General features: G+C 47.5%; 3 protein-coding genes across 4 annotated transcripts in view; all 3 read right to left on the bottom strand.

The window, feature by feature from the left end:
• ABL1 (ABL proto-oncogene 1, non-receptor tyrosine kinase) overlaps positions 1-8,383 on the bottom strand; it is a 97,016-nt gene extending 88,633 nt beyond the window's left edge. For both annotated transcript variants that reach the window (XM_080667445.1, XM_080667447.1), the window contains exon 1: positions 7,913-8,383. In XM_080667445.1, the coding sequence (XP_080523571.1) occupies positions 7,913-8,048 (136 nt within the window). In that variant the 5' untranslated portion in view covers positions 8,049-8,383. The remainder of the gene's footprint in view (positions 1-7,912) is intronic.
• A 180-nt stretch (positions 8,384-8,563) lies between these two features.
• On the bottom strand, positions 8,564-8,929 carry LOC308247804 (uncharacterized protein). Its single transcript, XM_080667448.1, has one exon. The coding sequence runs from the start codon at positions 8,782-8,784 to the stop codon at positions 8,686-8,688; it is 99 nt and encodes a 32-aa protein (XP_080523574.1). The 5' UTR covers positions 8,785-8,929; the 3' UTR covers positions 8,564-8,685.
• A 2,377-nt stretch (positions 8,930-11,306) lies between these two features.
• On the bottom strand, positions 11,307-23,116 carry EXOSC2 (exosome component 2). The gene is made up of 9 exons (XM_080667497.1): positions 22,958-23,116; positions 21,677-21,778; positions 19,172-19,217; positions 18,849-18,938; positions 17,541-17,606; positions 17,019-17,087; positions 15,738-15,914; positions 15,026-15,154; positions 11,307-14,333 (listed from the first exon to the last, which is right to left on the bottom strand). Exons 1-9 carry the CDS (start codon positions 23,077-23,079, stop codon positions 14,253-14,255), a joined length of 882 nt encoding a protein of 293 aa, XP_080523623.1. The 5' UTR covers positions 23,080-23,116; the 3' UTR covers positions 11,307-14,252.
• Between the last annotated feature and the right edge of the window lie 3,922 nt (positions 23,117-27,038).

Below are 27,038 nucleotides of genomic sequence, written 5' to 3'. Positions count from 1 at the left end.
TATCCTATATAATAAAAGGCTAATATGCAAATTATCTCTAGGGAGTTGGACCAACCAGGAGTTTGACCTCTCTCTGACATGTGCTAACCACCAGGGGGCAGCGCAGAACGAAGGAAGGCCCCAATCAGCCCTGGTCGCTGTCCAGGCCTAGGGACCCTACCTGTGCAGGAATTTCATGCACCAGGCCTCTAGTTACTCAAAATATCATGTTACAACTTTTTTTTTTATTACTTTTCTTTTAATTGATTTTTAGAGAGAGGGGGGAGAGAAAAAACAAACATCGATTTGTTGTTCCACTTATTATGCATTCACTGGTTAATTCTTGTATGTGTCCTGACTGGGGATCAAGCCCACAACCTGGGTGTATCAGGATGATGTCTAACCAACTGAGCTACCCGGCCAGGGAATGTTTTAACATTTTTATGTGTTCACCTTTGTCCTCACAAATCACCTCATCCCAGCAACTACCTCAATTATGCTTCTCAAACAAGACAAACTCTCCAGATGTACTAATAATGATGAATTCTTTTTTTAAAAAAATATATTTTATTGATATTTTACAGAGAGGAAGGGAGAGGGATAGAGAGCTAGAAACATCGATGAGAGAGAAACATCAATCAGCTGCCTCCTGCACACCTCCCACTGGGGATGTGCCCGCAACCAAGGTACATGCCCTTGACCGGAATCGAACCCGGGACCATTCAGTCCGCAGGCCGACGCTCTATTCACTGAGCCAAACCAGTTTCGGCAATGATGAATTCTTTTTTTTTTTTTTTTTTTTTTTTTTTTTTTTTTTTTTAAATATATTTTATTGATTTGTTACAGAGAGGAAGGAAGAGGGATAGAGAGTTAGAAACATCGATGGGAGAGAAACATCGATCAGCTGCCTCCTGCACACCTCCCACTGGGGATGTGCCCGCAACCAAGGTACATGCCCTTGACCGGAATCGAACCCGGGACCCTTCAGTCCGCAGGCCGACGCTCCATCCACTGAGCCAAACCGGTTTCGGCTGATGAATTCTTAAATTTCATTTTTCCTTATTAAAAATATCTACAATTGTTGTTGTATTAAATAACTTAACATATTAAAAGTGACTGGACCCTGCCCTGACCGGTTTGGCTCAGTGGATAGAGCGTCGGCCTGCAGACTCAAGGGTCCCAGGTTCGATTCCGGCGAAGGGCATGTACCTTGGTTTCAGGCACATCCCCTGTTGGGGGTGTGCAGGAGGCAGCTGATTGATGTTTCTCTCTCATTGATGTTTCTAACTCTCTCGCCCTCTCCCTTCCTCTCTGTAAAAAAATCAATAAAATATATATTTTTTTAAAAATGACTGGACCCTGGCTGGTGTGGCTCAGTCAGTTGGGCATTATCCCACACATGAAACAGGTGCCTGTTAGATGGTCAGGGCACCTGCCCAGGTTCAAGGCTCGATCTGCAGTAGGGGGCATGCAGGAAGCAGCCGATTGATATTTCATTATCACATCAATGTTTTCTTCTTTCTCTCTCTAAAAGTCAATTTTAAAATCTGGACTAGTGCCTGAATACAGAAAGCACTAACAAGTATTACCTGTTATTATCACTAGCCTAGATAAGGAAAGACAATTGAAAGACAAACACTATCATGACATTTCTTTCCCCTTAGGCAATGTTCTGGCTATCTTAGGTAGGAGATTTTTTGCATTGGGACTTATTTTTGTTGTTGTTGTTTTCTTCCTAATCCACCATCATTCCTCAAGAATGGACATGTTCTGACGTCAAAGCTCTTTGAACAGTGGTCACCGCAGGCTTCAAGGAAGACTCGAACTGAGCTGAGTTTTTCACCACTCTGCTCCCTGGGCAGCAAGAACCAGCACTGGCATTCAGTAGACTTTACAGCTCTCCCTCTGGCTTCCTCGCAATGCAGTCTGCAACAATAAAAGCTCCCTAAACCACAGGTCCTGTGTTCTTTAAACATAGCCTGGGGCTTAGCACATTAACTTGAGGTGCCAGCTGCAGGAACAAGCCAAAATCTAGGAGAAGCAGGAGGGCTGGTACTGGCCAATCCAGTCCATTCCCAAAGCAGCAATGACTAGGACACACTACCTCAGGCCTGTGCTTCAGGGCAATATACATACCGTATTATCTCTAACAACTGATGTTATCACAAGGTCACCCAACAATATACCCTGGGGATATGATCAGTTCACTGTGGTAGGAAGAAGTAAGGTTATCTTCATAAAACAGGATTTTGCCAATTTTACAAAACAAAAAAAATGTGTGAAAGTGGTATGAAACTAAAGAGCAAAACAGATATAAAGAATTGATGATATCATTTATCAATGGAAGCTGCCACTTTTCTTTCAAAAAATGGGAGGTGGAAAAACTGATTAGGTTAAAATGTATTACTTTTTCGATAAAAACTGGTGGTGCGAGTAATAGTCAACCCAACTCAAAATGGCTTAAACAATAAGGGAAATGTATCACGTCACCCAAATCAAAATGGCTTAAACAATAAGGGAAATGTATCACGTCACCCAACTCAAAATGGCTTAAACAATAAGGGAAATGTATCACGTCACCCAAATCAAAATGGCTTAAACAATAAGGGAAATGTATCACGTCACCCAAATCAAAATGGCTTAAACAATAAGGGAAATGTATCACGTCACCCAAATCAAAATGGCTTAAACAATAAGGGAAATGTATCACGTCACCTAACTAAGTCTGGAGGGGAGGTGGCTGCAGCAGCCCCAGCGTTTCAGCTCCAGCCTCAGGCCAGCTGCCCGCATGGCTTCTGCTGGCCTCCAGAAACAAAGACCCCCCCCAACCCCAACACAAGGGAAAAAGGCCTAGATTTCCCTCAGACTGAGTCAGTCTAGGATGCCTATGACTGGCTCACGCCAGTGATGCTCAATCCCAGCTGCCTGTTAGAATAACCGGGAACGCTGAGAGAGAGAGAGAGAGAGAGAGAGACAAAAACAAAACAAGGAGACACTTGAGACACTTGCAGACCTTATGGTCAGAGTGCTCTCCCTATTGCAACAGTTCCTCCCCATCCCCTTGAGATCTTCCTTTGGAATGAAGTCACTCCTTACTGAACAACAAAACAAAAACTGAGGCACAGGCATCTCCCCAAAAGTCGATCCCTGGAAGCAGGACCTGAGATCCTGAAGCACAGCCAGGGCTGAAAACGACCTAATCAGGACACACCTCTAGAGGCTGGGGTGGGGTCGTTCCTTGTGAGACCCAGGGGTGAAGGGGCCATTACCCTGCACAAGTGCCTATTTAAGTATCTGGCACACAAAGAACCCGGTGAGATGGTTCACAAAAAGACAAATATATGTGTTCCTTAAAAACATTAAAAATGCTCAACCTCATTCATAAGAGAGCTACTAATTAAAAACACACTAAGATGTTATTTCTTATCAGATTGGTGAAAGTCCCCAAGTTGGACAACACGCTGTCTTGGCCAGGCTCTTGTGCATTACTAGCGATGGGAGTATAACCTAGTACAAGATGGGAGGGAACTTGGGAGTAATCTCTACCAAACAGCATCCATATTAATATCTATCTACTACTATTAATCTACAAAGTAACATCTACCTACTAATAAAAATTACAAATGCATTAACCCTCTAGCCCAGCATTCCCACTTTCAGCAATCTCTCCCCCACCTAAACTTGCACAAGTTGAAATGACAGATAGAAGGTTCTTCTTGCAGCACTGTAACAGCTCAAGATTGGAAACAACCCAAATGTCCAGAAAGAGGGGACTAGTTGAAAAATCAATGACACTTCCAAGATAGTGGGGTACAATACAGCCATAAGAAAAAACTGAGATACCCATATTCCCATATGGAGAGATCCTGAGGATATACTGAGTGAAATACAAAAAAAGTAAAAAGTACAGAACAGTATATATCGTATGCTATCTTTTATATAATAAATGCATAATTGCTTATATTTACAAAAAAAAAACAAAAAAAAAAAACCCACACTGCAATGATAAAAAAACAAACCATCTCCAAACACCCAAACACCAAAGGGTAAGAATATTCAATAGACTACCAAAAACATGATGAGTTCCCGGGCAGCATGGCTCAGTGGTTGGGTGTCAACCTATGAACCAGGAGGTCACGGTTCGATTCCCAGTCATAGGGCGTGCAGGAGGCAGCCGATCAATGATTCTCTCTCATCATTGATGTTTCTATCTCTCTCCTTTTCCCTTCCTCTCTCTGAAATCAATAAAAACATAGAGAGAGAGAGAGAGAGAGAGAGAGAGAGAGAGAGAGAGAGAGAGAGCGCGCGCCACATCATGCAGACTGATCTTCCAATTCCCTTTTGCCACTACATGGACATCTTTCAGTATTAATACTTTACAGTACATCGATACACATCCTTATGTGCCCTCTTTATATACTCTCTATAGCAGCAGTTCTCAAACTTTTTTTTAATACATTTTTATTGATTTCAGAGAGGAAGAGAGAGGGAGAGAGAGATAGAAACATCAATGATGAGAGAGAATCACAGATCGGCTGCCTATTGCATGCTCCCTACTGGGGATCGAACCCGCAACCCTGGCATATGCCCTTGACCAGAATCGAACCTGGGAACGTTCAGTCAGCAGGCCGACACTCTATCCACTGAGCCAAACCAGCTAAGGCAAACTTTTTTTTTCTCAAGCCTCTTTGACACTCTGGAAAATTATTGAGGACCCTGAAGAGTTTTTGTTTATATAGCTTATCTCATCATTATTTACCATACTAGAAGTTTAAACTGAAAAATTTTAATTATTAATTTAAAAATAATTGTTTTTATTATAACTGGAAAATAACTGTTTAACCTATTTTTAGATAACTGTAGATATTCTTTGAAGCTACACCAAAACTTGGTAACTGGTAGTTTCCTAAGGTTAGCTGTAATGGAGAATCTAAAACTGTAACAATGAACTTTTGTATTCTGTTACATAAAAATTCATTGGTCCATCTTACACCTTGAATGAATCTTTTACCTGTATGTGATTTTATAACATCATGTGTTGATCATTTAGAAAAAAGTGATTCACTGAATTATGTAGATCTTCCAAATAACACATTTCATTATAAGACTAGAGGCCCGATGTATGAATTTGTGCACCAGTGGGGTCTCTCGGCGTGGCCTGCGGGATTGGGCCGAAACTGGCTCTCCGACATGCCCCGAGGGGTCCCAGATTGCGAGAGGGCGCAGGCCAGGCCAAGGGACCCCACCAGTGACACGATCAGGGCTGGGGAAGGACGCAGGTTAGCCAGCCAGGGAGGGACGCGGGAGGGCTCCAGGGTGTGTCCAGCCCGTCTCGCTCAGTCCTAATTGGCCGGACCCCAGCAGCAAGCTAACCTACTGGTCGGAGTATCTGCCCCCTGGTGGTCAGTGCACATCATAGAAACTGATTGACCAGTCAACTGTCTGCCCCCTGTGGTCGGTGCACATCATAGCAAGCGGTTGAGCGGCCTTAGCATATAATTAGCATATTACGCTTTGATTGGTTAAACAGCCAACAGGTCAACCGGACACTTAGCATATTAAGTTTTTATTATATAGGAGGATATCAAAATACCACATTTATAAATAGTACCACCAATCTCTACAAAATAAGATTATTTCCACAATCTATTTTTTGCTGGAAAGCTAAAATTTTTATCTTTGGTAACAGATACTACCAGTTGTTTTCTTTGAAAGACTCCTTTATATGTTAACTCTGAAAAACCATCATTTGTCAGTCATAGTTTTTCATCATAGTTTCAAGTAAAAGTGGTAGTCCATGATATAAGCACTAGTTCAGATTGCAACTCAAACAACTGCCCCAGTGCTCTGCCTGGAGATAATCAATACACAACAGAAAAGCGCTATGCATTCTTCCCATTTCATCCCATAGGATATTAAACACATATACACAAGGATCAAGAGTTAATAAAATTAATAGTTTTTGCTACTTCACCAAGGACATTCCTAAGTGAAAGCCTTTTTTTTAGACTATGGGTGCACAGCATGCATACATGGCTACCAGTACACTAGCAATTAGGCACCACAGCCTTGATTCACGAATTACTTTTGCGCCCTTCGTGCAGAGCACAAATAACATCTTGGTATTGCATTAATATGCCAACAGTTTTCACCCTGGACCCCCAAAGGGGTGTATCAGGAACATCTAGGGACTACACTGTTCTGTACCAGGATAGTTTCCCAAGAGTGAGATTTTACTGGGTCATTGCTGTGTACACTTTAAATTCTAAGTTCGGTCAAAGCTCTCCTGAAAGTCTGAACCAGTTTTCCTATTTCACTAGCATTTTAAAATGTAAATAATTCACTTTACAAATGCTGAATTTGGGAAGCACCAGAACATAACACATTACCCTATTTGCCTGTCTAAAACCAATGCTAAAATATAACCAAAGGTTTTAAGGCAAAGTAAAATCCAAGTACCCAGAACATTTAGATAAGGTGAATATTTTTCTGTAAAAAAGTCAAACCTCAACTGTCAAATGCAAATTCAATGAACAGAGACCTTTGTTTATTGTAGTCATCCATTGTTAAGAAGTATTTATGGTTGAATTTTAAAGTACATGCCACTTGCACACACCTTTGCTTATAGGGTCAGTGGGCTCAACCAATATCTATAATAATAAAAGCGTAATATGCTAATCAGACCAGACACCCTTCCAGATGTCCTTCCGGATGAAGCCGGGGCTGTGAGGGAAGCCTGGATCCCAGGTGCCTGCCGGCGGCCGGAGGGAAGCCCCGGTCCAGGGTGCCAGAGAGAAGGACGGCCTACTCTTGCACAAATTTCGTGCACTGGGCCTCTAGTTTTAATATAAAGTACCCAGTCTGAAAAAATGTCAGGCTGCAAGTGTACAAAGAGGACCCTAATTAATTGGTCCGTGGTCCACCCATTACAAACATCTTCTAAGCTGACCCTTACTTAAAACTTCACACAGAATTACTAGAAGTGAACAGTGTCACATGTACTGTCAGAACTCAAATGCCAACTATGTCCATAAAAATGTCAAAGACAACTTTTTTGCCCCAAATGTCATCCGAAACAGGGAGAGTGGAGGAGGAACTTTCACTCCATCCATGGGAAAGGATTACCCCTTCTATAAAGTAAAATAACTATTAGCTGGATATCAATTCCCATGGACTGCTGCTCCCTGCTTGGTTTTCCCCACAGACTCCAAAGTGATTGCTTATGACTGAGAAGGGCAAGGGTATCGGTGCCAACTAGGACCTGCGATTCTTTTTTTTTTTTTTTTAAATATATTTTATTGATTTTTTAGAGAGAGGAAGGGAGAAGGATAGAGAGTCAGAAACATCGATGAGAGAGAAAGATCGATCAGCTGCCTCCTGCACACTCCCCACTGGGTATGTGCTTGCAACCAAGGTACATGCCCTTGGCCGGAATCGAACCTGAGACCCTTGAGTCCGCAGGCCGATGCTCTATCCACTGAGCCAAACCGGTTAGGGCAGGACCTGCGATTCTTAAGCTTTGGGGGAGGCCATGACAAAAGCTCCCTGTAGATAAAGTAGAAAAGGATCTGTGCACCTGGGGGGAAGAGCCCATGCCTCAGGCTGGAGCAGAATCATGGACTGTGGATCCTGGGAAAGCACTGAAGTCCAACCTCCTCAGGAAACGGGCCGAGTAAAATGGCTTGTCCAAGGTCAACCAACAGCCGGTGAGAGTCAGACCAGAAATAAGTAACTCAAAAAAAATACTGAATAATGACGTCCCCTCACCACTGCAACGTTTTCTTCTACAAAGAAACTAAGATCGCTACAGGAACAGAAGTTTTAAGTAGATCAGGAAGGAACCAACACAAGCGCTGTTGTTCACCACCCTTACGCGTCCCCTAAGCTGAATACGTGAGGGAAAATGTGACCGCAAAGCTGGAAAAGGACTCACCATGTTCCACAAACACATTGCAGTGTGGACCCCCGTGCCTGGATGACTCCTTCTTCCCTGCTACTTTGATAAAGTGCAGGGCAGGCAAACTCGGCCTTCTTTGGTCCCCAAGAACTTTTCCAGGCTGCTGCCCCATAAAGTAAAGATAGGTACCCCTTTCCAGAAGAGGGTTCAAGGTCTTTCAGAATGGTCCGTGAGCTTGGAAGGACAACGGCCCACGTCCACGTGGGATTTCACATTCACCGCATGTCCGGGAGTCAGTCACTGAGGTCAATCACAAAAAGACACCTTCCATCACACGAGGGAGCCAGCCGTTTCAGGCTGACATATGTAAACTGGAGGTCCGATTATTTCTGCAGTTTGTCAATCTGAAGTCATTGCAATGCCCCCCCCCCAAAAAAAAAGTTGCTTGATTGTTAAGTGTCTTTTACTGGCTAAACAACAAATTTCTTTCCAGGAGAAACACCTGACCAGAAAGATTCACAGGAGATGCTGTAAAAGGGTAATACTCAAGTCACTGCGATGGTTCCCACACATAAAGGAAATGTCGATCGTCTTTGGAGGCTGCTCCAGAACTTTTCCTGTGGAAGTCACCCACCCCCTAGTTTCTTCTTCATCTTCGGACAAGTTTCCTGCCGAACTAGCTGCCGTGGCTGCTTGTCTACCCTGCTCTCCGGAAAAGGACACGCACGGGCGCCCCGACTTCAGCGAGCGCCACTTCAGCGAGCGCGTGCCCTCGGCTCTGACGAGGAGGAATGCATTGCCAGCAACTTTTAAGTCCGCTTTTTAAAAGGCCTGTGAAACGAGTCCAGACTTTTCCTTTGCATTGAAGTTTTGGGCAGGGCTGAGACGAGGGGGGCCGTCGGTGACATTGGGAGAAGTCAGGACATTAAGAGGCTCCCGGGAGCAACCTGGGGAGAAGGGGAGGCCCCTTGACAGCAGGGAGGGGATTTGAATGGAGGGGGTGGGGGGGAATCCGAGGCCAAACTTGGGGCTGGGAGTCGGACGAAGGGGCGGCTGGAGGGTGAGAGGGAGGCTGCCGGGCGAGGCGCGGGCGGCTTACTCCGGGGCGACGCTACTCCACGCCTCAGGAAACCGGGGGTCCCAGGTCTAGGGGGGAAGGAGACCACCCCCAGGGTCCCAGAGCCGGCGCAGGGCTCTGAGGGACGAAAGACTCGCGGGGCTTCGCAGGGGGGAGGCAACGAAGCGGGGAGGAGGCCCGGCCGCCTCAGCTGCCCCGAGCCCGGGGGTCTCTGCCCGAGACACCCCCTCCCCCGGCCCCGGACGTTGCCGCAGCCGCCAGGCAGTCACATCCCCCGAGCTCCGCCGCGGGGCCCAGCCGCCTCCCGCAGGTAGGGGCCGTGGACAACGGCGGTGCTCCTCAGCTGCAGGACCTGGGAACCGGCTCCAGCTCCAGCGCTGCTCAGGAACGAACACTGACCCCCGCAGCCGCCATGATGGATTACGAGCCGCTCCACAACGAGGCCAGGCCCCGCCTCCGGCCCCGCCCCCAACGACGTCCCGCGCGCGCCTCACGGGGACCGGGATCCTCCAGGCGCCGTTTTCGCGGCGCCGCCGCACCTTCCCGCTCTGCTCTCCTTGCCTGCCAGAGCCCGCCCCGGCCCAACCTTTGAAATATGATTTTTCCGAGGGCAAGGTGAATAGTAAGGAAGCACCCGCCTCCCCTGTCTCACCATTGGTCCCCGAGAATCCGGGTCATGTCTCCTTCCTGCGTCCTATTGGCCGATAGGGGCAGTAAAGCTAGAGCTCCCAGCCAACCGTTTTCGGTGCAGCCCGCAGGGCATGTCGGGAACTGTGGTCCCATAGTTCCCCCCCACCCCACCCCTACACACACACCTGTCCGCGTGCACCCGCGACTTCTTGCCCTCTGCCCAGGCTCCTGAGTTTCGGTCCCACCCTCCTGGGAGCCGGTGGACTCTAGCCGGTCTCGCTTGGGGCTGGCCAACTTCTCCCCTGCGCGGGCTGAAAGACCCGCGAGGAGCCAAAGCAAGGAGAAAACTATGGTTTGGATTTTCCCAGAACCGGAGTTGGATTACTTCCTTGAGACTCTTTAAGGAAGAAAATTTGGCTCGCTCCTGGAAACCAAGGTTTTTGGTGCCCACTCCCCGACCCTAAATTTCCACCGTTTCCCCAAGAAGCATATTAGAACTAGCGGAAAAAAAAATGACTGGAAAGCATCCGCCGTATTGCTAGAGAATTCATTGTTTGGGGCATCAGGAGCCTCTCAGAGGCTAAGCCAGGCGCAACCATGGATGCTTGAGCGGAACCTTTACCATAAAACCTCATTTCACAGGTGTACATGTATTCACATGAAAACATCCACTGTGTAAGCCGAGAAATTGCGCGGACTGTTGGCACCAGGCCTACAGAACTGCCCAATGACCCAGACACAAACCCACACCTGTCAGAACCCATTTTCTGCAACTAAAAAGCACCCTGGTTCCCTACTCTTTACTCTCCATGTCTCTCATGGTGCACCTGACCAAGATACTGTATACCCATTTCTAAGAGGATCCACTCACCACAGCGCCTACTGCTCTACACCAGGCACTGCCATGCTTCTCATAAACTGTATTATCTCATTTAATCCTCACTAGAGCCCAATGAGGCATGAAATATTCCCCGTTATACAGCTGGGAAAAGCTTCAGAAACGTGACTCAAGGTCACTTGCTTAGTATGTGACAAAGTCACGATTTGAGTCCAGTTGATGTTGCTCCAAAACCCATGGTTTTCCACTGTACCATTCAGTATCAAACAACTGTTGGCCTAATTAGACATTGATTTTTTAATAAGTTGCCACTGATATTAGGGGAAAACCACAGCCAAATTGTAGGTCTTATACGTTATCTTGTGTATTTTGGAAATATTTCTGCTGGGTTGGGAAATGATGTTTTTACATAGGCTTCAAGGAATAGTCACCTGGAGGGTGAATGTGAAACACATGAGAAAATTTGTGCACAGATTCAGAGCTAGAATTTATTTTCGTTGCTACTTCATAACTGTAATTTTGCCACTGTTATGAATCGTAATATAAATATCTGTGTTTTCCGATGATCTTAGGCGACCCTGCTAGCGGTTCTCAACCTGTAGAGCCTAAGACCATCGGAAAACACAGATATTTACATTACGATTCCTAACAGTAGCAAAATTACAGTTATGAAGTAGCAACGAAAATAATTTTATGGTTGGGGGTCACCACAACAAGAGGAACTGTATTAAAGGGTCCCAGCATTAAAAAGGTTGAGAACCACTGCACTAGAGGCCTGGTGAACCCACGGGGGAGTGCACTGACCACCAGGGTGCAGCTCCTGGGTGGTCTGCACCCTGGTGGTCAGTGCTTGTCATAGCAACCAGTCATTCCACCATTCAGTTGATTTGCATATTAGCCTTTTATTATATAGGATTATCTCATCCTGAGTAGTACCACCCTAATTTTTCTTTTTGGAGACTTGCTTTCGTTTTATTCCTATTCATGTTTTCACAATTTCCTGCTCATCTTCATTCTTCATTCTCTAGTTTAAAATTGGACAATCAGATAACTCTTTTTAATACACATTTCTTGAACTAACAATTCATTCAGAACACACATTTATTGAGCCCCTGTGTGTCAAGCACTGTTCTAGGTACTAGGATACAATGCAGGGGCGTAGAGGGGAGATGACAACTCATCCCTGTTCTCCAAGAGCACACTTGGAGGGAATGACAGGAAATAAGCAAAGTGAGTAACAATCCAAAGTATGTCCTAATGCTGGAATAAAATTTCTAGACCCATACCTTTCACAATCAGTCCAGCCCATTCTCTGGAATGCTCTGATATCTCTCTAGAGCTTAAAGCTATTACTCATTCAGTTGTTAATGGGTTTAATCCAGTCACTTTAACTCCCTGAATCGCTTTCTTCACTTTTAAGTGGAGTTATATCTGCCAACTTTACAAGGTTATTAGGAGGATCAAATGAGATCTTGGTTTTCCACAAAGATTGAAATTATGCTTTATGAAAGTCAGTATAGAGGCCAGCTGTACTTAATCTAAACACTTATCCCAAATCTCCATTTTCTACTTTAACCATTTTCTAATTTTAGGTGAGCCCCAAGCCCAGTCTGTATTTTGAGAGATTCACTATACTTTTTTACTCCGTGTATAACACTGTAGAATATTTTTGAGGACTTAAAACTAGAATCCAGAGCCCAGGAAATCCTGACAATAGATCCACCAAATTGCTAAAGGGCTTCAGGACCAGTGTAATTCATCTAACCTATTCCATTCAGTTTATTCCATTTCTTCCGCCCGCTGGAATACACTTAACAAGGGCGCCCTCTAGTGGGCTGCAGAAAATAACCACTAAAAGGTGCTTTTAGCCCTCTGTTGTTTCTACTCTGTAGCTACCTCCCTTTCAGCAGATACGGAATGAACAGAGAATGAACAGTGTAGGTTGGCAGCTTGGGAGAGATCATTGAGGATAATCAACAAGCTTACATATGGCCCTGGTTAAAACCAAACCAAACCGGACTCGGGCTCCCATCTTTTCTTACTCCCTTCTCTCAAGAGGCATACGGCCTGGCGTGTTCTCAAAAATGACAGGTAAGCAAATCTAAGTTGCAACAGCCTATAGAACATTGTTGTCCGCAGACTCCTCAAAACAACTGATACACTTGGAACAGAAAAAGAATGAGATTTTTCAAAATGGTCTATTGAGTATTATAAACAAGAAATATACCCTTTATGCCTGGCTGATGTGGTTCTGTGGTTGAGTGTCGACCTATGAACCAGGAAGTCACCGTTCAATTTCCAATCAGGGCACTTGCCTGGATTGTGGGCTCAATCCCCATAGGGAATGTGCAGGAGGCAGCCTATCAATGATTCTAATTATTGATGTTTTTATCTCTCTCCGCTATCCCTTCCTCTCTGAAAATCAATACAAACATATTGAATACATATATATATATCACTTAATGAAAAACAGCCAAACTGTATTTCAAAATTGTCAAAAAGTGTTCCACATTACTACCATTGAAACTATCCTAGGTTTAAATTTTATTAGGTGACCCAAGTAGAGTAGTTAGAGCCTCTGGCAGAATGTTTATCTGCTATGCCCTCCTTCAACTGTACTCAGTTCTCAAGTATTACAAAGAACACAAGAACAGAAACAGTGCCTTTAAACCATTTTTTTTTTACATCAGACAAACCAATGCACAGGAATTCTGGCATTTCTTAATAACTTCAGCATCTTGCCCTGGCCAGTGTGGCTCAATTGGTGATCTCCGAAGCTGGGAGACCATCTCTCGATCAGCAAGAGAGACAGACTGCTGGGGGGATGCCATACACCAAAAGGTGCAGGTTCCATTCCCAGTCAGGACACATACCCAGGTAGAGGCAAATGTGGGAGGCAACAGATTGACATTTCTCTCACATTAGTATTTCTCTCCCCTTTCCTCTCTAAACATCAACTTTTTTAAAAAAAGTTAATGCATTGCTTCTTCAATTATAGGAGGAACATCCAAAACATTCATTCTATTATCGATAATTCAACTTCTTACAAATCACCCTCAATGGTAGGACAGAATAAGGCAGCCTGGTATGGATGCACTTGAATCTATCACTAGAAGGGACATGTGAAAGGAAGATTCCAACCCAGCAAAAGGCTGCTTGGTTAAGTTTATTCTTCTGACTGCTGGGTTAACCTTACCAACTATATTCTTCCACGTTGTACTTGTACTGTAGAGGAGGTGGGAATGGAAGCCAAAACAGACAATTTGGGGTCAAGTGCCATTTTTGTTGTTGTTTTTGCTTTTTTTATTTTAGAGAGAGGGAGAGATAGAAACATTGATGAGAGAGGGAGACTTCGATTGGCTGCCTCCTGCATGCCCCCTACTGGGGATCAAACCTGCAACCTGGACATGTGCCCTGACCAGGAATCAAACCAGGGACCTCTTGGTTCATGGGTTGATGCTCAACCACTGAGCCATACCAGCCAAGCCATACAGGCAATTTCTTGAGGCACTGTGCTTTGTGAATTGATGGTTAAGTAGAAAAGGAAGACTCTCTGTATTATTCCAGGATGGGAGTCCACTTGGAACACTGTGTGCTTTAAAGACCCCAAACCACCCAAGTGCTAGGATCTGCAGGCAGCCCAAGGGCCAGCAGTGCAGTTCACCTCTCCTGGGAGGGCCTTCGAACAGAAGAAAGCAGGTGTGTGGCTGGAGGCAGCCCAGTGTAGGTCCATGATGAGTTTGGGAGCCGCACACGGACTATAACTCAGATTCTTCACTTTCAAGAACTGCTCCATCAGGTACACAGTCCTGTCCTTCAGATGCTTCTGCTTATCCCTCCTGTTCTAAAAGTCTCTGGCGCGTTTCCATCACAATTTCTTCCATTATTTCTGGCTTTAAGATGTCTTTAATCTGAAAAAGAAAGGAAGAAGTATTTATTCAGAAAAGAAACCAACCATAAGCAGACCATCAAATCAGGCCAAGTGCAAAAAGCAAGCATGGTTAATATAAGCCTTCTATCTTTCCTTCAGTTTCATTTATCAGAGGCTAAGTATTACAGGATATGATCTGCTAGAAGATTCTCTGGGATACAGCTGACAAGAATAAGATGGGGCCAAAACCGGTTTGGCTCAGTGGATAGAGCGTCGGCCTGCGGACTCAAGGGTCCCGGGTTCGATTCTGGTCAAGGGCATGTACCTTGGTTGTGAACACATCCCCAGTGGGGGGTGTGCAGGAGGCAGCTGATCGATGTTTCTAGCTCTCTATCCCTCTCCCTTCCTCTCTGTAAAATATCAATAAAAATAAAAAAATTAAAAAAAAAGATAGGTTTCCAGGACTCACTAAACAGAGAGCTGAAATTGGAATGGGCAAGATGAAGTCCAGAGGGTTGCTGTCATAACCTCCATGCCCCAAACCCTTATTCTGACACCAGACACACTGAGACTATTACAAGTATCTTGGGGAAAGAGCTCCCAGACACGCATTAAGGCTGTCCATCTGATCGGTTCATCCTGATGGACACGGAGTGAACACTGGAGCAAATGGGTGAATATGCAATACCTGCTCCCAGATCAACGAGGAAAGGGCGGCCCTGGGAGGAGTACCTGATGTGGAAGGGACGCCTCATAGCAATACAGGATGCTGGTATCATACAGCATCATCCTCTGAGTTACCAGCGAGACGATACAGTTCCGAAGCCGGGAGATCACCTCTCGATCAGTAAGGGAGACAGGCTGCCGGGGGATGCACAGGGAAAGGGGAGGGAATGGAAACAGGACCAAAGTAAGTGAACGGTCATAGCAAACCACAGAAATCATTTATAACTCAGTCATCACTCTGGGACTGCAAACCAACCAAATGGCTAACTCCAAGCAGGACTCACAAAAATGGCTGCTTGCCCTGCCCAGTGTGGCTCAGGTGGTTGGCACATCATCCCACACACCGAAAGGCCGCTGACTATTCCTGCTAAGGGTGAGTACAGGAAGAACCGATAGATGTTTCTCTCTCTCTCTCTCTTTCTCCCTCCTCTGCCCCCCTCCCCTCCCTAAAATCTTTTTGTTTTTTAAAGCATATCCTCAGGCAAGGATTGAAAAAAAGGATGGCTTCTTCAGTGGCTCTTCAGCTACTGCCCTACAACTCTGCCCTCTGTTGCTGACCTCATCTCTTCAGAAAGAGGGCAATACAATTTCACAAAACACTTCAAACTAGCACACTGCAGCAATAATATAGTGAGAAACAGCAAGCCCCACCCACCACAGAAGCAGAAGGAAGACCGAGTACCACTCCATCCCGACAGCTACACAGGTGTTCACGCACCTCCAGGTTTGCAATGAAGCCCCCTGCGTCCTCTTCTTTGTGCTCCGGTGTCGGGTAGATCCAGATGAAGCCATTGTTACCCAGAATCACTGAGGCACCACAAGGCAAGTCATGGAAGTGAGTCTTCTGCCGCTTCACCAGCGAGGGGGAAACCTGGACCAAAACGCCCTGACCTAGCTAGAGAAATACATCACAAGTCAAGTCACTGGGATCATCAGTGAGGTGAAGGAACAGTAGACTACAGAACGCATGTCCTACTTATAGTGGAATCAGTCCTTCTTGTTAGTAACTGCTGGTCACCATCTGCACATACAGTCATTATTCACAGAGAACACTTCTAGGTGCATAGGTTGTTGACATATCCCAAGAGAAGGTGACGTTCAATATCCTTCTCTACATTTTCCTTTGCAACCACCACCACCACATTCTAAGCCAGGGCTGGTGAGCTGGAGCCAATGAGGACCTGGCTAGAGCCTCTTGTAAGCCAAGGAGCACTGTTCTGCTGCACCTTGACCCCAACCACCTATCTTGCCAACAAGATGTGCAACACCGGGCTAGGGACCAACCAAGGGTGCACATCCACCCCTGGTTCTGACAGGACAGCCCAAATCCCACACCCGGCTGAGGGAGGGTCCGCAGCACCCAGGCCCAAAAGGTCAGCACCTGCAGGGTAACCGTTTCACCTCCTACTTCAAGGACATGAACGTGGTTGGCTGTAGCCACTCCATTAGGGGAGGGAAATGAAAAGGTTCATTCAGATAAAGCCAAGACACTAGTAAGTCATCATTTGTTTTGGGAAGCAAGCTGTCATTTAAAAAAATAGCCTCAATAATGTGACCTCATAGAAGAAAAGCAGTAAAACCTCATTTGGAGGCTCAAGTGAACAATCGTTCTAGAGATAATATCCGTTTTATTGATTAGACGTTTGTCTGAGTTAGACTGTCCTGTTTCATCAGTCCGAGACTCCCCTTTGTTCCACGACTGCCTCAGCCCTGGCCCCGACGCAACGCTGCAGCACCCACTGGGAGGGAGCAGACAGCAGGGCCTCAGGGTCCAGTCATAGGGCTCCTGCCAGAACAATCTCATCAGTAAAAAAAGGTGGAAGTTGTCCTCCACCACAACGCTACTGGCCCATGACTGTGTGAGGCAATCATTAGTGGATGCCAGTGTGGGGCCCCAACTTCTGGGGTTCTTTAGGTCAGAATTCCAGAGAGCTCCGAGGATTCCCAAATGGATCTGAAGTCTCGGTCAGCGAACAGGAACAGCAAGAGCCCAACTTACTTTTCCGTATTTCAGACTCCTCGTGTGCAGGGAAACAGCTCCGTCAGAGAACACTGCCTGCACCTCAGCCTGGCCAGGGTGATGAAGGAACAAACGTTTTTCATGCCATCTGCATCCCCTCTGTCCCTGGACCCCCCTCCATCCTTTCCTCCCACCCCAACAGTCCCGCTGGGCAGTCTTAGACCAGAAGGACATGACCGTGACCTAACCTCTCCCTCTTACTTGATATGAACAGCACCTTTCCTACTCCCTGGGGTAAAAGTTAATGTCATTAAGAAAATTTGAGTCTAGCTTAAAGCACGGGCCACCATTAGTCACAAGACCCAAAGAAATGACTTAGCAGCCCAGATGGGAGCAAGAGCTGGAGAGTCAGCCTGTGTTAAGGACCTGGAGAAGGGCTGCAGCAGAGCCCCTAACACTCCATCTGGGACGCGGATGTGTCTCCAGCGGGAGACGGACAGTTTAAGCCCCACTTCCCAGCGCCGCATAAGCACAGAGGCCGGAGTGCACGGTGCAGGATACACTGATAAGGTCCCCTTCCTGCAAGAACCCTCTCATGGCCAGCTCATCTTCTGCAGATCTTCTCCTCTGAAACACACAAAGGCATGATGACTGAAGTCAGCTCCTACAGAAAGGCCTGCTTCCTTTTCCTCACTCACTTCGAGATCTCTGACTGCGGTCACAGTACCCAAACACTAGTGTAGGTAACCCAGTGGTCGGCAAACTGCGGCTTGCGAGCCACGGTTTGCCGCTCTGTTGACTAATAAGTTTGCCAACCACTGACCTAGACTCTCGATTCCAATAATTACAGGCTGTTGTTGTTCCTTGTAATTAAGCCCCTATCCCAGTGATCGGTAAACTCATTAGTCAACAGAGTGGCAAACCACGGCTCGAGAGCTGCATGTGGCTCGCGAGCCGCAGTTTGCCGACCACTGAGGTAACCTGTGCCGCTCAAGGAGATGAGAGCGACAACCACTTACAACCTTCCCAAAGCTCTTCTCCTTCTCCCTCCTCTGGAAAGTATTAAAGCTCCGTACATGATATTCAGAGCCCTCCGAATATAGCCCAGCCTACTTTCCCAAGGACCTTCCGGGGCAGCCCTGCCCGCTCCAGCAGGACCAGACCGCCTCCAGCCTGACTGTGTCTTTGCTCACACATTCCCCTTCCTCTCAGATATCCCGAGTTCATCCTTGAAATTCTATCCATCCTTCAAGGACCAACTCTAGTGCCCACCTTTCCTATGAGTTTCTTTCACTGAAATTCATCCTCTTTCTGTACAATCCCACACTTGTTTGTTCTTCGACTGCCAGGTATTTGGATGTTATCTCACATCCCTGGTAGTCTGTAAGCTTTCAGGAACTCAATTATGCCTCCTTTGTCCTGCATTCTCCACAGAACCTCGCACAGGGAGAAGGTAAAGGGAAACCATGGCCTTTTACAAAAGGCTGCAGTTGCCTGGAGTAACCCAATGCCACTCAATTCCTGGACTCGAATCTAAATGCAAAACACACTTTTCAAGGAACACTTCTGTGCAAAGCTGATGAACCCAGGAGGAAAACTGTTAGCACCGAGCCTCTGAGAGCTTCTTTTTCCAACACCCTTTTGGGGTTCCTCCCCATGGACACTCCAGATCTTACTACACCCCAACTGCTGCCTATGTGGGGAGACCTGGACCAAGTGAAAAGCCTACGTGTACATCGGGCAGCAAACGTCCCAGCAGACAAACAGGAGTAAGTGGGGCAACCTCAATGTAAAGCAGAGTTCTATGGTGGAGCAAAAGACCCAGCGCTCTCGGCAGCAAACTCCACAGTCCCAGCTGCAGCCCCTCACCAGCTCTCCTCCGGGAAGGTTCATGGATGACAGAAGCAAGACAGAATCCAGCCTGGAGTTCGTCTCCACCTTCCACCTCTTCTGTTGAACCTAGAAACAGAAAGAAATGCCACACCTGGACACATATTTCAGGGACAAGACCTCACAACATGAGTGACCAATAATTCCCAAAATAACAAGCCAACTGTTTACATCCCAGGTCACAAGCAAGAGCCAAATGCAGTGACTGCTTTGTTCACGTAACTACACACAGAATGCCTATCCCATTCATTAAGTCACAGCTTGCTTTCACTATGTGAAAACCAAGATGACATCGACTTTACCTCCGTGATCCTCCCCACTACGATGTCTCCTACTTCACCATTGTATCTGAAAGATAAAACAAATGGTGATCCATCAGTAAAAAGACTTCAGTACAAAACCAAGCGCTATTTGAGATTTCAGTTAAACAGGATGACGGCCTTGAGTAGGTACATTTAGTGGCTTCAAACAACTATGCTGTTGGGACTTATCCTCAGGCACTGATCACTTCAAACACTCCTACGAGTACACAGTCTTTGTAAACTATTCTTTTTTTTTTTTAAATATATTTTATTGATTTTTTACAGAGAGGAAGGGAGAGGGATAGAGTTAGAAACATCGATAAGAGAGAAACATCGATCAGCTGCCTCCTGCACACCCCCTACTGGGGATGTGCCCGCAACCAAGGTACATGCCCTTGACCGGAATCGAACCTGGGACCCCTCAGTCCGCAGGCCGACGCTCTATCCACTGAGCCAAACCAGTTAGGGCTGTTAACTATTCTTAAGCAAACCATTGACTACAAGCAGTTCATGAAGCCGGAACCTCTGTTTTGTTAACTACACAACAATGATAAACAGGGAATATTTGATCATGGAATATTTTCTGGTGGGCTACAGAACACAGGCGGGTTCTGCATCAGCCAAGAGAGGAGAAAGGAGAGCGAGGCCGCACACCACCCACATCAGTCTACCCACTGTCTCCCGCACCCGCTGGCTGCTCCTCCCAGGCCCTTTGCTAGCTCTTCACCCCAATTCCAATGACACGCTGAAGGCTCAGTCCTGGGGCCTCTTCTCTTTTCAGCCCACACTCACCTCCTTGTGAGCTCATCCAACCTAACGGCACGAGACTGTAACATTCCCCTGAATTCCAGACTCCAGGCAACTGCTCGCTACCAACATCTCTAATAAGCATGACTAGTAGGCATTTTCAAATGTAACACGCCTAAAACAAGGCTTCCCAGCAGCCCCCTCCTCCATCACAAACTGATCCTCTCCCAGTGGTCACCATCTCAGTAAAGGACAACTCCATCCTCCAGTTGCTCAAGCCAAAAACCTTAGAATCTTAGAGGAATTCTTTATTTTTTTTTAAGAGTGAAAAAGACGGCTGTATTTAATTTACAATGAACATGATTTACAAAAGAGGTGGGGGTGTCCTAGCTTAGAGGAGTTCTTGACAGATAGATAGATCTCTCTCTCTCTCTCTCTCTCTCTCTCTCTCTCTCATGCTCTAGGACAATTCCAGCAAATCCTGGCTCTACCTTCAAAATATGCACAGAAAATAAAGGGCATCCCACTTGGAAAGGAAGAAGTAGAACTATCTTTACTCACAGACATGGTCCCATATTTTAAAAAAAAACTTGAAAAATAAAATATCCAACACCTTTTCATGATAAAAACACCCAGGACACAAAATATATGCAGAATTAATCACTCTCCACTTCTACTGCTACCACCTTAGTCCAAGCCACCAACACTTCAGCTGGTAAGTCCCCTAACCTGTCTCTGTAAGCCTGTCCCTGTCCCCCTTCAATCTCCCACAGCAGCCAGAGTGATTTCATCCAAACGGAAGTCAGATCATGTCCCTCTTCTGCTCACCCCCTCCAGGGGCTTCTGGGTCACACAAGTGGAAGTCAAAATGCTCATCAGGGCTGCAGGGCAGGCCGACCACCAGCACAGCTCCTACTCTCCCTTGCTCACTGTTCCAACCCCAGTGGTCTCCCTTCTGGGGCTAGCCTACACTGCGCCCTGTGCTAAGTACTTTACATGCACCTTTTCAATGAATTCTAATAAAAACCGCAGGAGCGCCCTAGCTGGTTTGGCTCAGTGGATAGAGCATCAGCCTGTGGACTGAAGGGTCCCGGGTTCGATTCCAGTCAAGGGCACATGCCTGAGTTGCAGGCTGGATCCCCAGTAGGGAGCGTGCAGGAGGCAGCTGATCAATGATTCTCTCATCACTGATATTTCTCTCTCCCTTTCCCTTCCTCTCTGAAATCAATAAAAATACATTTAAAAACACACACACAGCCCTAACCGGTTTGGCTCAGTGGATAGAGCGTCGGCCTGCGGACTGAAGGGTCCCGGGTTCGATTCCGGTCAAGGGCATGTACCTGGGTTGCGGGCACATCCCCAGTAGGGGGCGTGCAGGAGGCAGCTGATCGATGTCTCTCTCATCGATGTTTCTAACTCTCTATCCCTCTCTTCCTCTCTGTAAAAAATCAATAAAATATATTTTTAAAAAAAAATTTAAAAAAAAATAAATAAAAACACACACACAAAAAAACGTAGGAACTAGGTTGTGATATTATCCTCCTTTTACAGAGGAGGTAACCAAGGTTTGGAAAGGCCAGGTGATGTGGGGAAATCTTTGAAGCCCACACTTTCCTAGTCACCTACACACGTTCCAAATCGCAGACCCACAGAATGACAGGGCAGGCGGGTGGGGGTGGGAAGTATGGCGTGGCAGAAAAGGCCTGGTTGTGCAAGGTGGACGCCACCAGAAAGAGAATACACACCTTTTGTTCTCACCTGGTTTTCAAAGCTTTCACACAGATCAACTTGTTCACTCTTTCCACAGAACCAGCCACAGATGCAATAAGTTTCTCTTCCCCCATGTAAGTCCCATGGCCCCTGTTGCAAGAGGAAGACACGAAGGATACCAGGGTAACACTTGAGATGCGCTCTCCAGTCGGGAACAATGTACTCCAACTAACAGGCTCCTCCTCCCCCCGAGCCTGGCTTTGGGGCGATGGCTCTCTGCCTAGCACTCTCTTACTCTAGAGAGCTCCGTGGACCCCCCCCTCATCTCAGTCACTTTTTCCCTCAGGCCTACGCTGACTGCCCCATTTAAAATAGTCACCTAACCCACCGCTACCACCTCCACCATATTCCCAACCACACTCCACTTAGTCTGCTCAACTTTTCATTTTTTTCCACTGGATTCATCACCAAACATCCTGAATAACTTGTTTGTTGCGCTTACAGTTTATCATCTGTCTCTCCCGGTTAGAATATAAACTCCACCAGATTTCTCAGGATCCAATAAGCTCAAACTAAAAGGTGAATGGGCAATTCTGTAAATGCTGTACCCTTCTTATATCTACATGTAGACTTCTCCTCCCCAGGAAAAAAGATGAAATACCACTAGTGTTTATCTATGATGGTGATATAATGGTTTGCTTCTTTACATAATGATCTTATTTAATCCTCGTTACCCTATCAAATAGTTACTGTTATCATCACTATTTTCCAGATGAGGAAACTGACTTTGGAGAGCAAGTGCAATTCATGTGATGGCAGGACTGGAACCCACATTGTCTGACTCAAGGGCCTGCCCTCTTAACTACAACATATTGTACTGCGCGCAGATTCGAAGGTGCGTGTAGCCCAAACAATTACTGATTCCAAAATTGTCCACCTGGCTAGGAGATGACGCAGGAGGAGAAGGAGGCCAAATGAGGAACCCACTGTCCCCACTAAGAGGTCCCTGCTCCTAACCCTCCCCCCGTTGTCCAGGTCTCCAACGAGGAAGGCTCAGAAAATTGGGCCTCAGGCAAAGGAACCAAGAACCACGGCCAGCAGAGGACGGAAGAGAAGGGCTTCAAGGGGCAGAGACAAACGCACACGGGGACACACAAGATGCAGGGAGTAAAGCCCAAGGCCTTGTAAAGCAGGGATGCTCATGAGATGTGCTCGGGGACCCGCGGGCGCTTTATCACTGGGGACAGAGGCCCAGGTTTCGGCCAGCGGGCCACGTGCAGAGCCCTGCGACCGCCCTTCGTGGCCCCGAGTCCCCAGGTCCCCACGCACCGCATGAAGCCCGTGTCCGTGGTGATTGTGTCCCCCGGCACCACCAGGTGTTTCTTAGTCTCGCGGCCCAGACTCTCGCTAAGAGGCTTGCGAGCGACCGGGAGCCTCATCTCCATCGCCATCTTGGCGCCAACGAATTGCGCAGGCGCGACCCGGCCGAGAGCCGCGAGATCCCGTTCCGTAATTCCCGGCCAACGCTCGGAGGGGCGGGGCCTCAGAGCAGCAGCCAATGGGAGCTCATGGTCTGGCGGCCATGATCACTATTGGCAACAATTAGGCTCACATTAAGGGAAGGAGGGGGCAGCATCGCCATTTTTACTACGGGAAGTCTGCACCTGGGTAATAAAATCTCATGTATGGTGTTGGATTTTTTACCAAAACTGCCTCGCAGTCATCGTCCAATTTATGGTTTACCAGGGTCAGAGATAATTGAGAAATGGCCCTCTGAGTTTCCTTCCAGCTCATTGGGTGGATGAGTGCAGGAGGAAAACACTATTTGGACGGAAAGAAGAGCCCCCTTTCTTGCTGTTCCTGGTGCCGCCAGTATTCCGCATCACAGCCGCCCCGTGGGGCCGGCTCAGCACCCACCATCATCTACACCCCCACACGGTGCTCTGGGTGCTGCCTCAGTTCTTTCATAGCGACTTTTGAAGGAGCTGATTTACTCTAACACTTCTTCTGTAAAAACAAGAAACTGTCCGAGAAAACATTCAAACCTTGCAAGGCAGGTACATTTGGTAGGCAAGTGGGCACATAATACAAAGATCTCCGCTTCTCTTTCCTCAGACATGAACTGAGTGCTCTCTGTGTTCTAAGGGTTCAGTGGTGGAGAGATAGATAGATGTACCTGTGGCTCTATCTTCACGTCCTGTTTAACAGGAGCATTTCCCCCGCCCTTCTCCCCACCCCTTCCTCTCACCCTTGCCCTGGGTGGTTTATAGCGTTCACAACAAACCTCAGGGAACTGGAGATGATCACTCTTCATGCACATGGACCCTAAAGAGGATTGAATGAAATAAGTTGCATCAGTTTTGTACACGGTGTTCACAAAATCAGGCTTGCTGCCTCCTGAAGACCCATAGACTGATGGTTTGCTAAATCTCCAAAAAGACAGCATCTCTTTCACCTAAGGCAAAGCTCATGACTGCAAGTGTGAGAAAGGTCCATCTGCTGAGTCCAGCCTCGGCCATAAGAAGGCGGTAGTGTCCTTAGAGTCCGCTAGGGAGGTAGGCCTGGGAGTTCCAGTTGACCAAGGAAGAGGTATAGTCTTCACATTATTCAGTTTCATCCTCGGCGGGATAGACCATAACCTTACTCCCTCCCATTCTCACAGCACTCGCATTTACAGAGCCTGTCGCGATGGAATGATGGATACTGTTTAGTCTGTTTTGGGGCTATAACAAAATACCCTAGGCTGAGTGGCTTATAAACAACGGAAATTTACTTCTGACAGTTTGGGAGTTTGAGAAGTCCAAGATCAAGACACTGGCAGATTTGGTGTCTGGTAAGGGTTCGCTTCCTGGTTCATAGATAACTGTCTTTTCACTGTGTCCACACTTGGCTTAAGGAGTGAGGGATGCTCTGGGGTCTCTTTTACAGATGCTATTTGAATTCATGAGGCCTCTTTCCATATGTTCTCCTTGCTCCTCCGCCTCCTAATCGACCCCACTGCTTCCCCGTGTGGCCCTGCGTCCTGTGCCCTGCCTCCAGATTCTAGGGAATTGTGAGTATAGCAAATTTTTCATGACCAGATTCCTGCCCGCTCATCCTTGTACCTCCAGCAGGGGGAAATTTCTGCAGCTGATTTAGCAGATGCATTTAGTCTGCAATTACAGCCTACTGCCACCAGGTGGGTTCTGGAGACTGGGTTGTTGGTCCCTGTGATCTGTAGCGGGGCCAGGAGAGTGCCGAATGCTAGTCACCCATCTGCATCCCGAGGGAATGGATTTTGGGACAGATAGCTTTGGTTACATGCCTGGGTGGGGGCTGCAGTGCGAGGATGGTAATGCCAGGGGCCACCAGAGGCATCAGAAACCTAGTGGTGAGGTATCAAAGCAAAGGCAAGGTTTGTGATGGGAGCGGGAGCCGGAGAACCAAGGGTGACTTCCCCCACTGGCCCCCCTGGAAGGAAACCCCAGATGGGATATGCAAATGAACACATTAAATGTACATTTCTGCCCACGCTTCCACCTGCGAGGGTGCAGTCCCCCAAAGTATGGGGATCTTTGGGAGTACATCCCTGAAGCTCCAAAGGGGGGTGTGGCCTGTGTGAGCAAGTGTGCATTCAGCGTCTACAGTTGTGTGTATATGTGCGCACGCGTATGGCTAGATGAGGATGTCCGTAGCCTGAAAGGGTGACACCCTCATGGCTGGCTCGTACTGGAACACAGATGTGAACTCACACTGCCCAGTGTTATACCGCCCCCTGGAGGGAGGAGCCAGAGCCTGGCCCTGCCTTGATGGCCCCTTTGCTCTTGGGTCCTCAAGGAAGTCTGAAGTGGGTGTCTGAGCATTTGGGAATTCTATGCATTGGGAGGGCATTTGGTGCCCATCTTGCCCCCCCCCCCACTGGCTGCTTGAATTCTTTCAAGTTGTCCATGAAAATGGGGGGGGGGGGAGTAAGTAAAAATTTTGGGGAAGTGACAAAATGGGACCCTGTATTTGAGAGTCAGCTGGAAAGTAGGAGTCAGCCCCGCCCCTTCTGAGGTGTCGTAGAATCTGGAGGCAGGTTGCTTTGCACTGCGGCCATCTCTTTGAGAGCTGACACCCCATTTGCGACAGAAAGAGTCCCAGGCACTTCCCACATTTCCTTTTCATGTAGACAAAAGTGTCAGCCCATTCAGATGCTAAGTGATAAATGCTCCAAGTAATTTTTATTTTAGAATACAAGAGAGGTACAAATGTATTTACAGTTATACATATACAATCAAATAATATATACCACAGTTTTGTAAATATCATTTTAGGGAAATATTTACAAAGTTAAAGTGACCATTTTCTGGAAGTAGAACACAGTTTCTTGAAAACTCTATACATTTTATACTTTTCATTAATATTATTATAGTTTCTTTATCTTACAAAACGCCCTACGGAAATACTGGTAAATGCCTGGAAGGTGGGAGAGATGACACCAGAGGGCGCTCAGGGCCCAGCTCGGGGAAACTTGGGAAAGAGCAAGGGAGAGTGTGGGCAGCAGGGTGGACGCCCCCACACACACACCCCCATTCCGCACAGCCAGCCAGTCTGTCCCTCCTCTTGCTGGAGTGTGGCGAGGACGGGCAGGAAAACTTCCCTTTCCCAACCATGATGTCAGAGCTGAAGGGGAGGTGGGCGCCCTCGGTCCAATTCTCTCATTTTATAAATAGAGGAAGGGGAAACTGAGGCCCAAGAGGGGCAGAGTCTTTCCCGGGTCCCACAGTGGATTTCCGTTTGCCAGCACTGTCCACATTGCAAAGTATTCGTGCCTCATCCATCCTCAGGGAGCCGCGTTGGGGTTGGAGGAGGAAGGTGGCCTAAAAGTGACCCTCCCTCCCCCACCCCACCCCCCGCAAGGGCAGTGCGGGTCTCTGTGGGCCTCTTCGGGCTGCCATAACTCTCCAGTGGCTGCGGACACTGCAGGACAAGAGTCCCCGGAGGCAGGACGGGGAAACGGACGGGCGAACGCCAGGCCACACTGGGACAGGGAGGTCGCCCTTCTTCCATTGCCAACACGTAGTTCTCGGTGGGGAAGTTGGAGGTCCCTTCCCCTCGTGGGGCCCTCGGAGACTTGCAGTCCCTTCTCCCGCCACCCACGAGGGGGATGCCAGCTTGGACGCCCGGCTCGAGAGAAGGAGGGAGGCTGGGAAGTTAGGGCTTGGGGACCACCCACCCCAAGAGGAGGCGGCCGAGCAGCGGCAACCAATGGGTGGCCCCGGGAAAGGAACCTCGTCCCCAGTGTCCTCCTCTGAAAAACGGGCGAAAAGCGTATGCCCGGGGGCTCACTGTTGGAGCGCACCGACACTGCGGGGTCCCCCGGCCGCTTCCGGCCCGGACACTCGGTCCGAAGAGCGGGCAGCCAGGCGCCCGGGCGCTGCAGGCGGGA

Source organism: Plecotus auritus (genome assembly GCF_963455305.1).
Source record: "Plecotus auritus genome assembly, chromosome: 5".
NCBI lineage: Eukaryota > Metazoa > Chordata > Mammalia > Chiroptera > Vespertilionidae > Plecotus > Plecotus auritus.
This window is presented reverse-complemented; position numbering and strand designations above follow the sequence as displayed.

What these genes read in the sequence shown, in the direction of transcription:
- EXOSC2 (XM_080667497.1), bottom strand. Translation starts at nt 23,079, where the DNA reads ATGGCGATGGAGATGAGGCTCCCGGTCGCTCGCAAGCCTCTTAGCGAG. An exon ending in ACGGACACGGGCTTCATGCG is followed by an intron (nt 21,779 to 22,957) that starts GTGCGTGGGGAC and finishes CTCTTGCAACAG; the next exon opens with GGGCCATGGGACTTACATGG. An exon ending in AGGAAGGGGACCTTATCAGT is followed by an intron (nt 17,088 to 17,540) that starts GTATCCTGCACC and finishes CACCCTGGCCAG; the next exon opens with GCTGAGGTGCAGGCAGTGTT.
- LOC308247804 (XM_080667448.1), bottom strand. Translation starts at nt 8,784, where the DNA reads ATGTCACCGACGGCCCCCCTCGTCTCAGCCCTGCCCAAAACTTCAATG.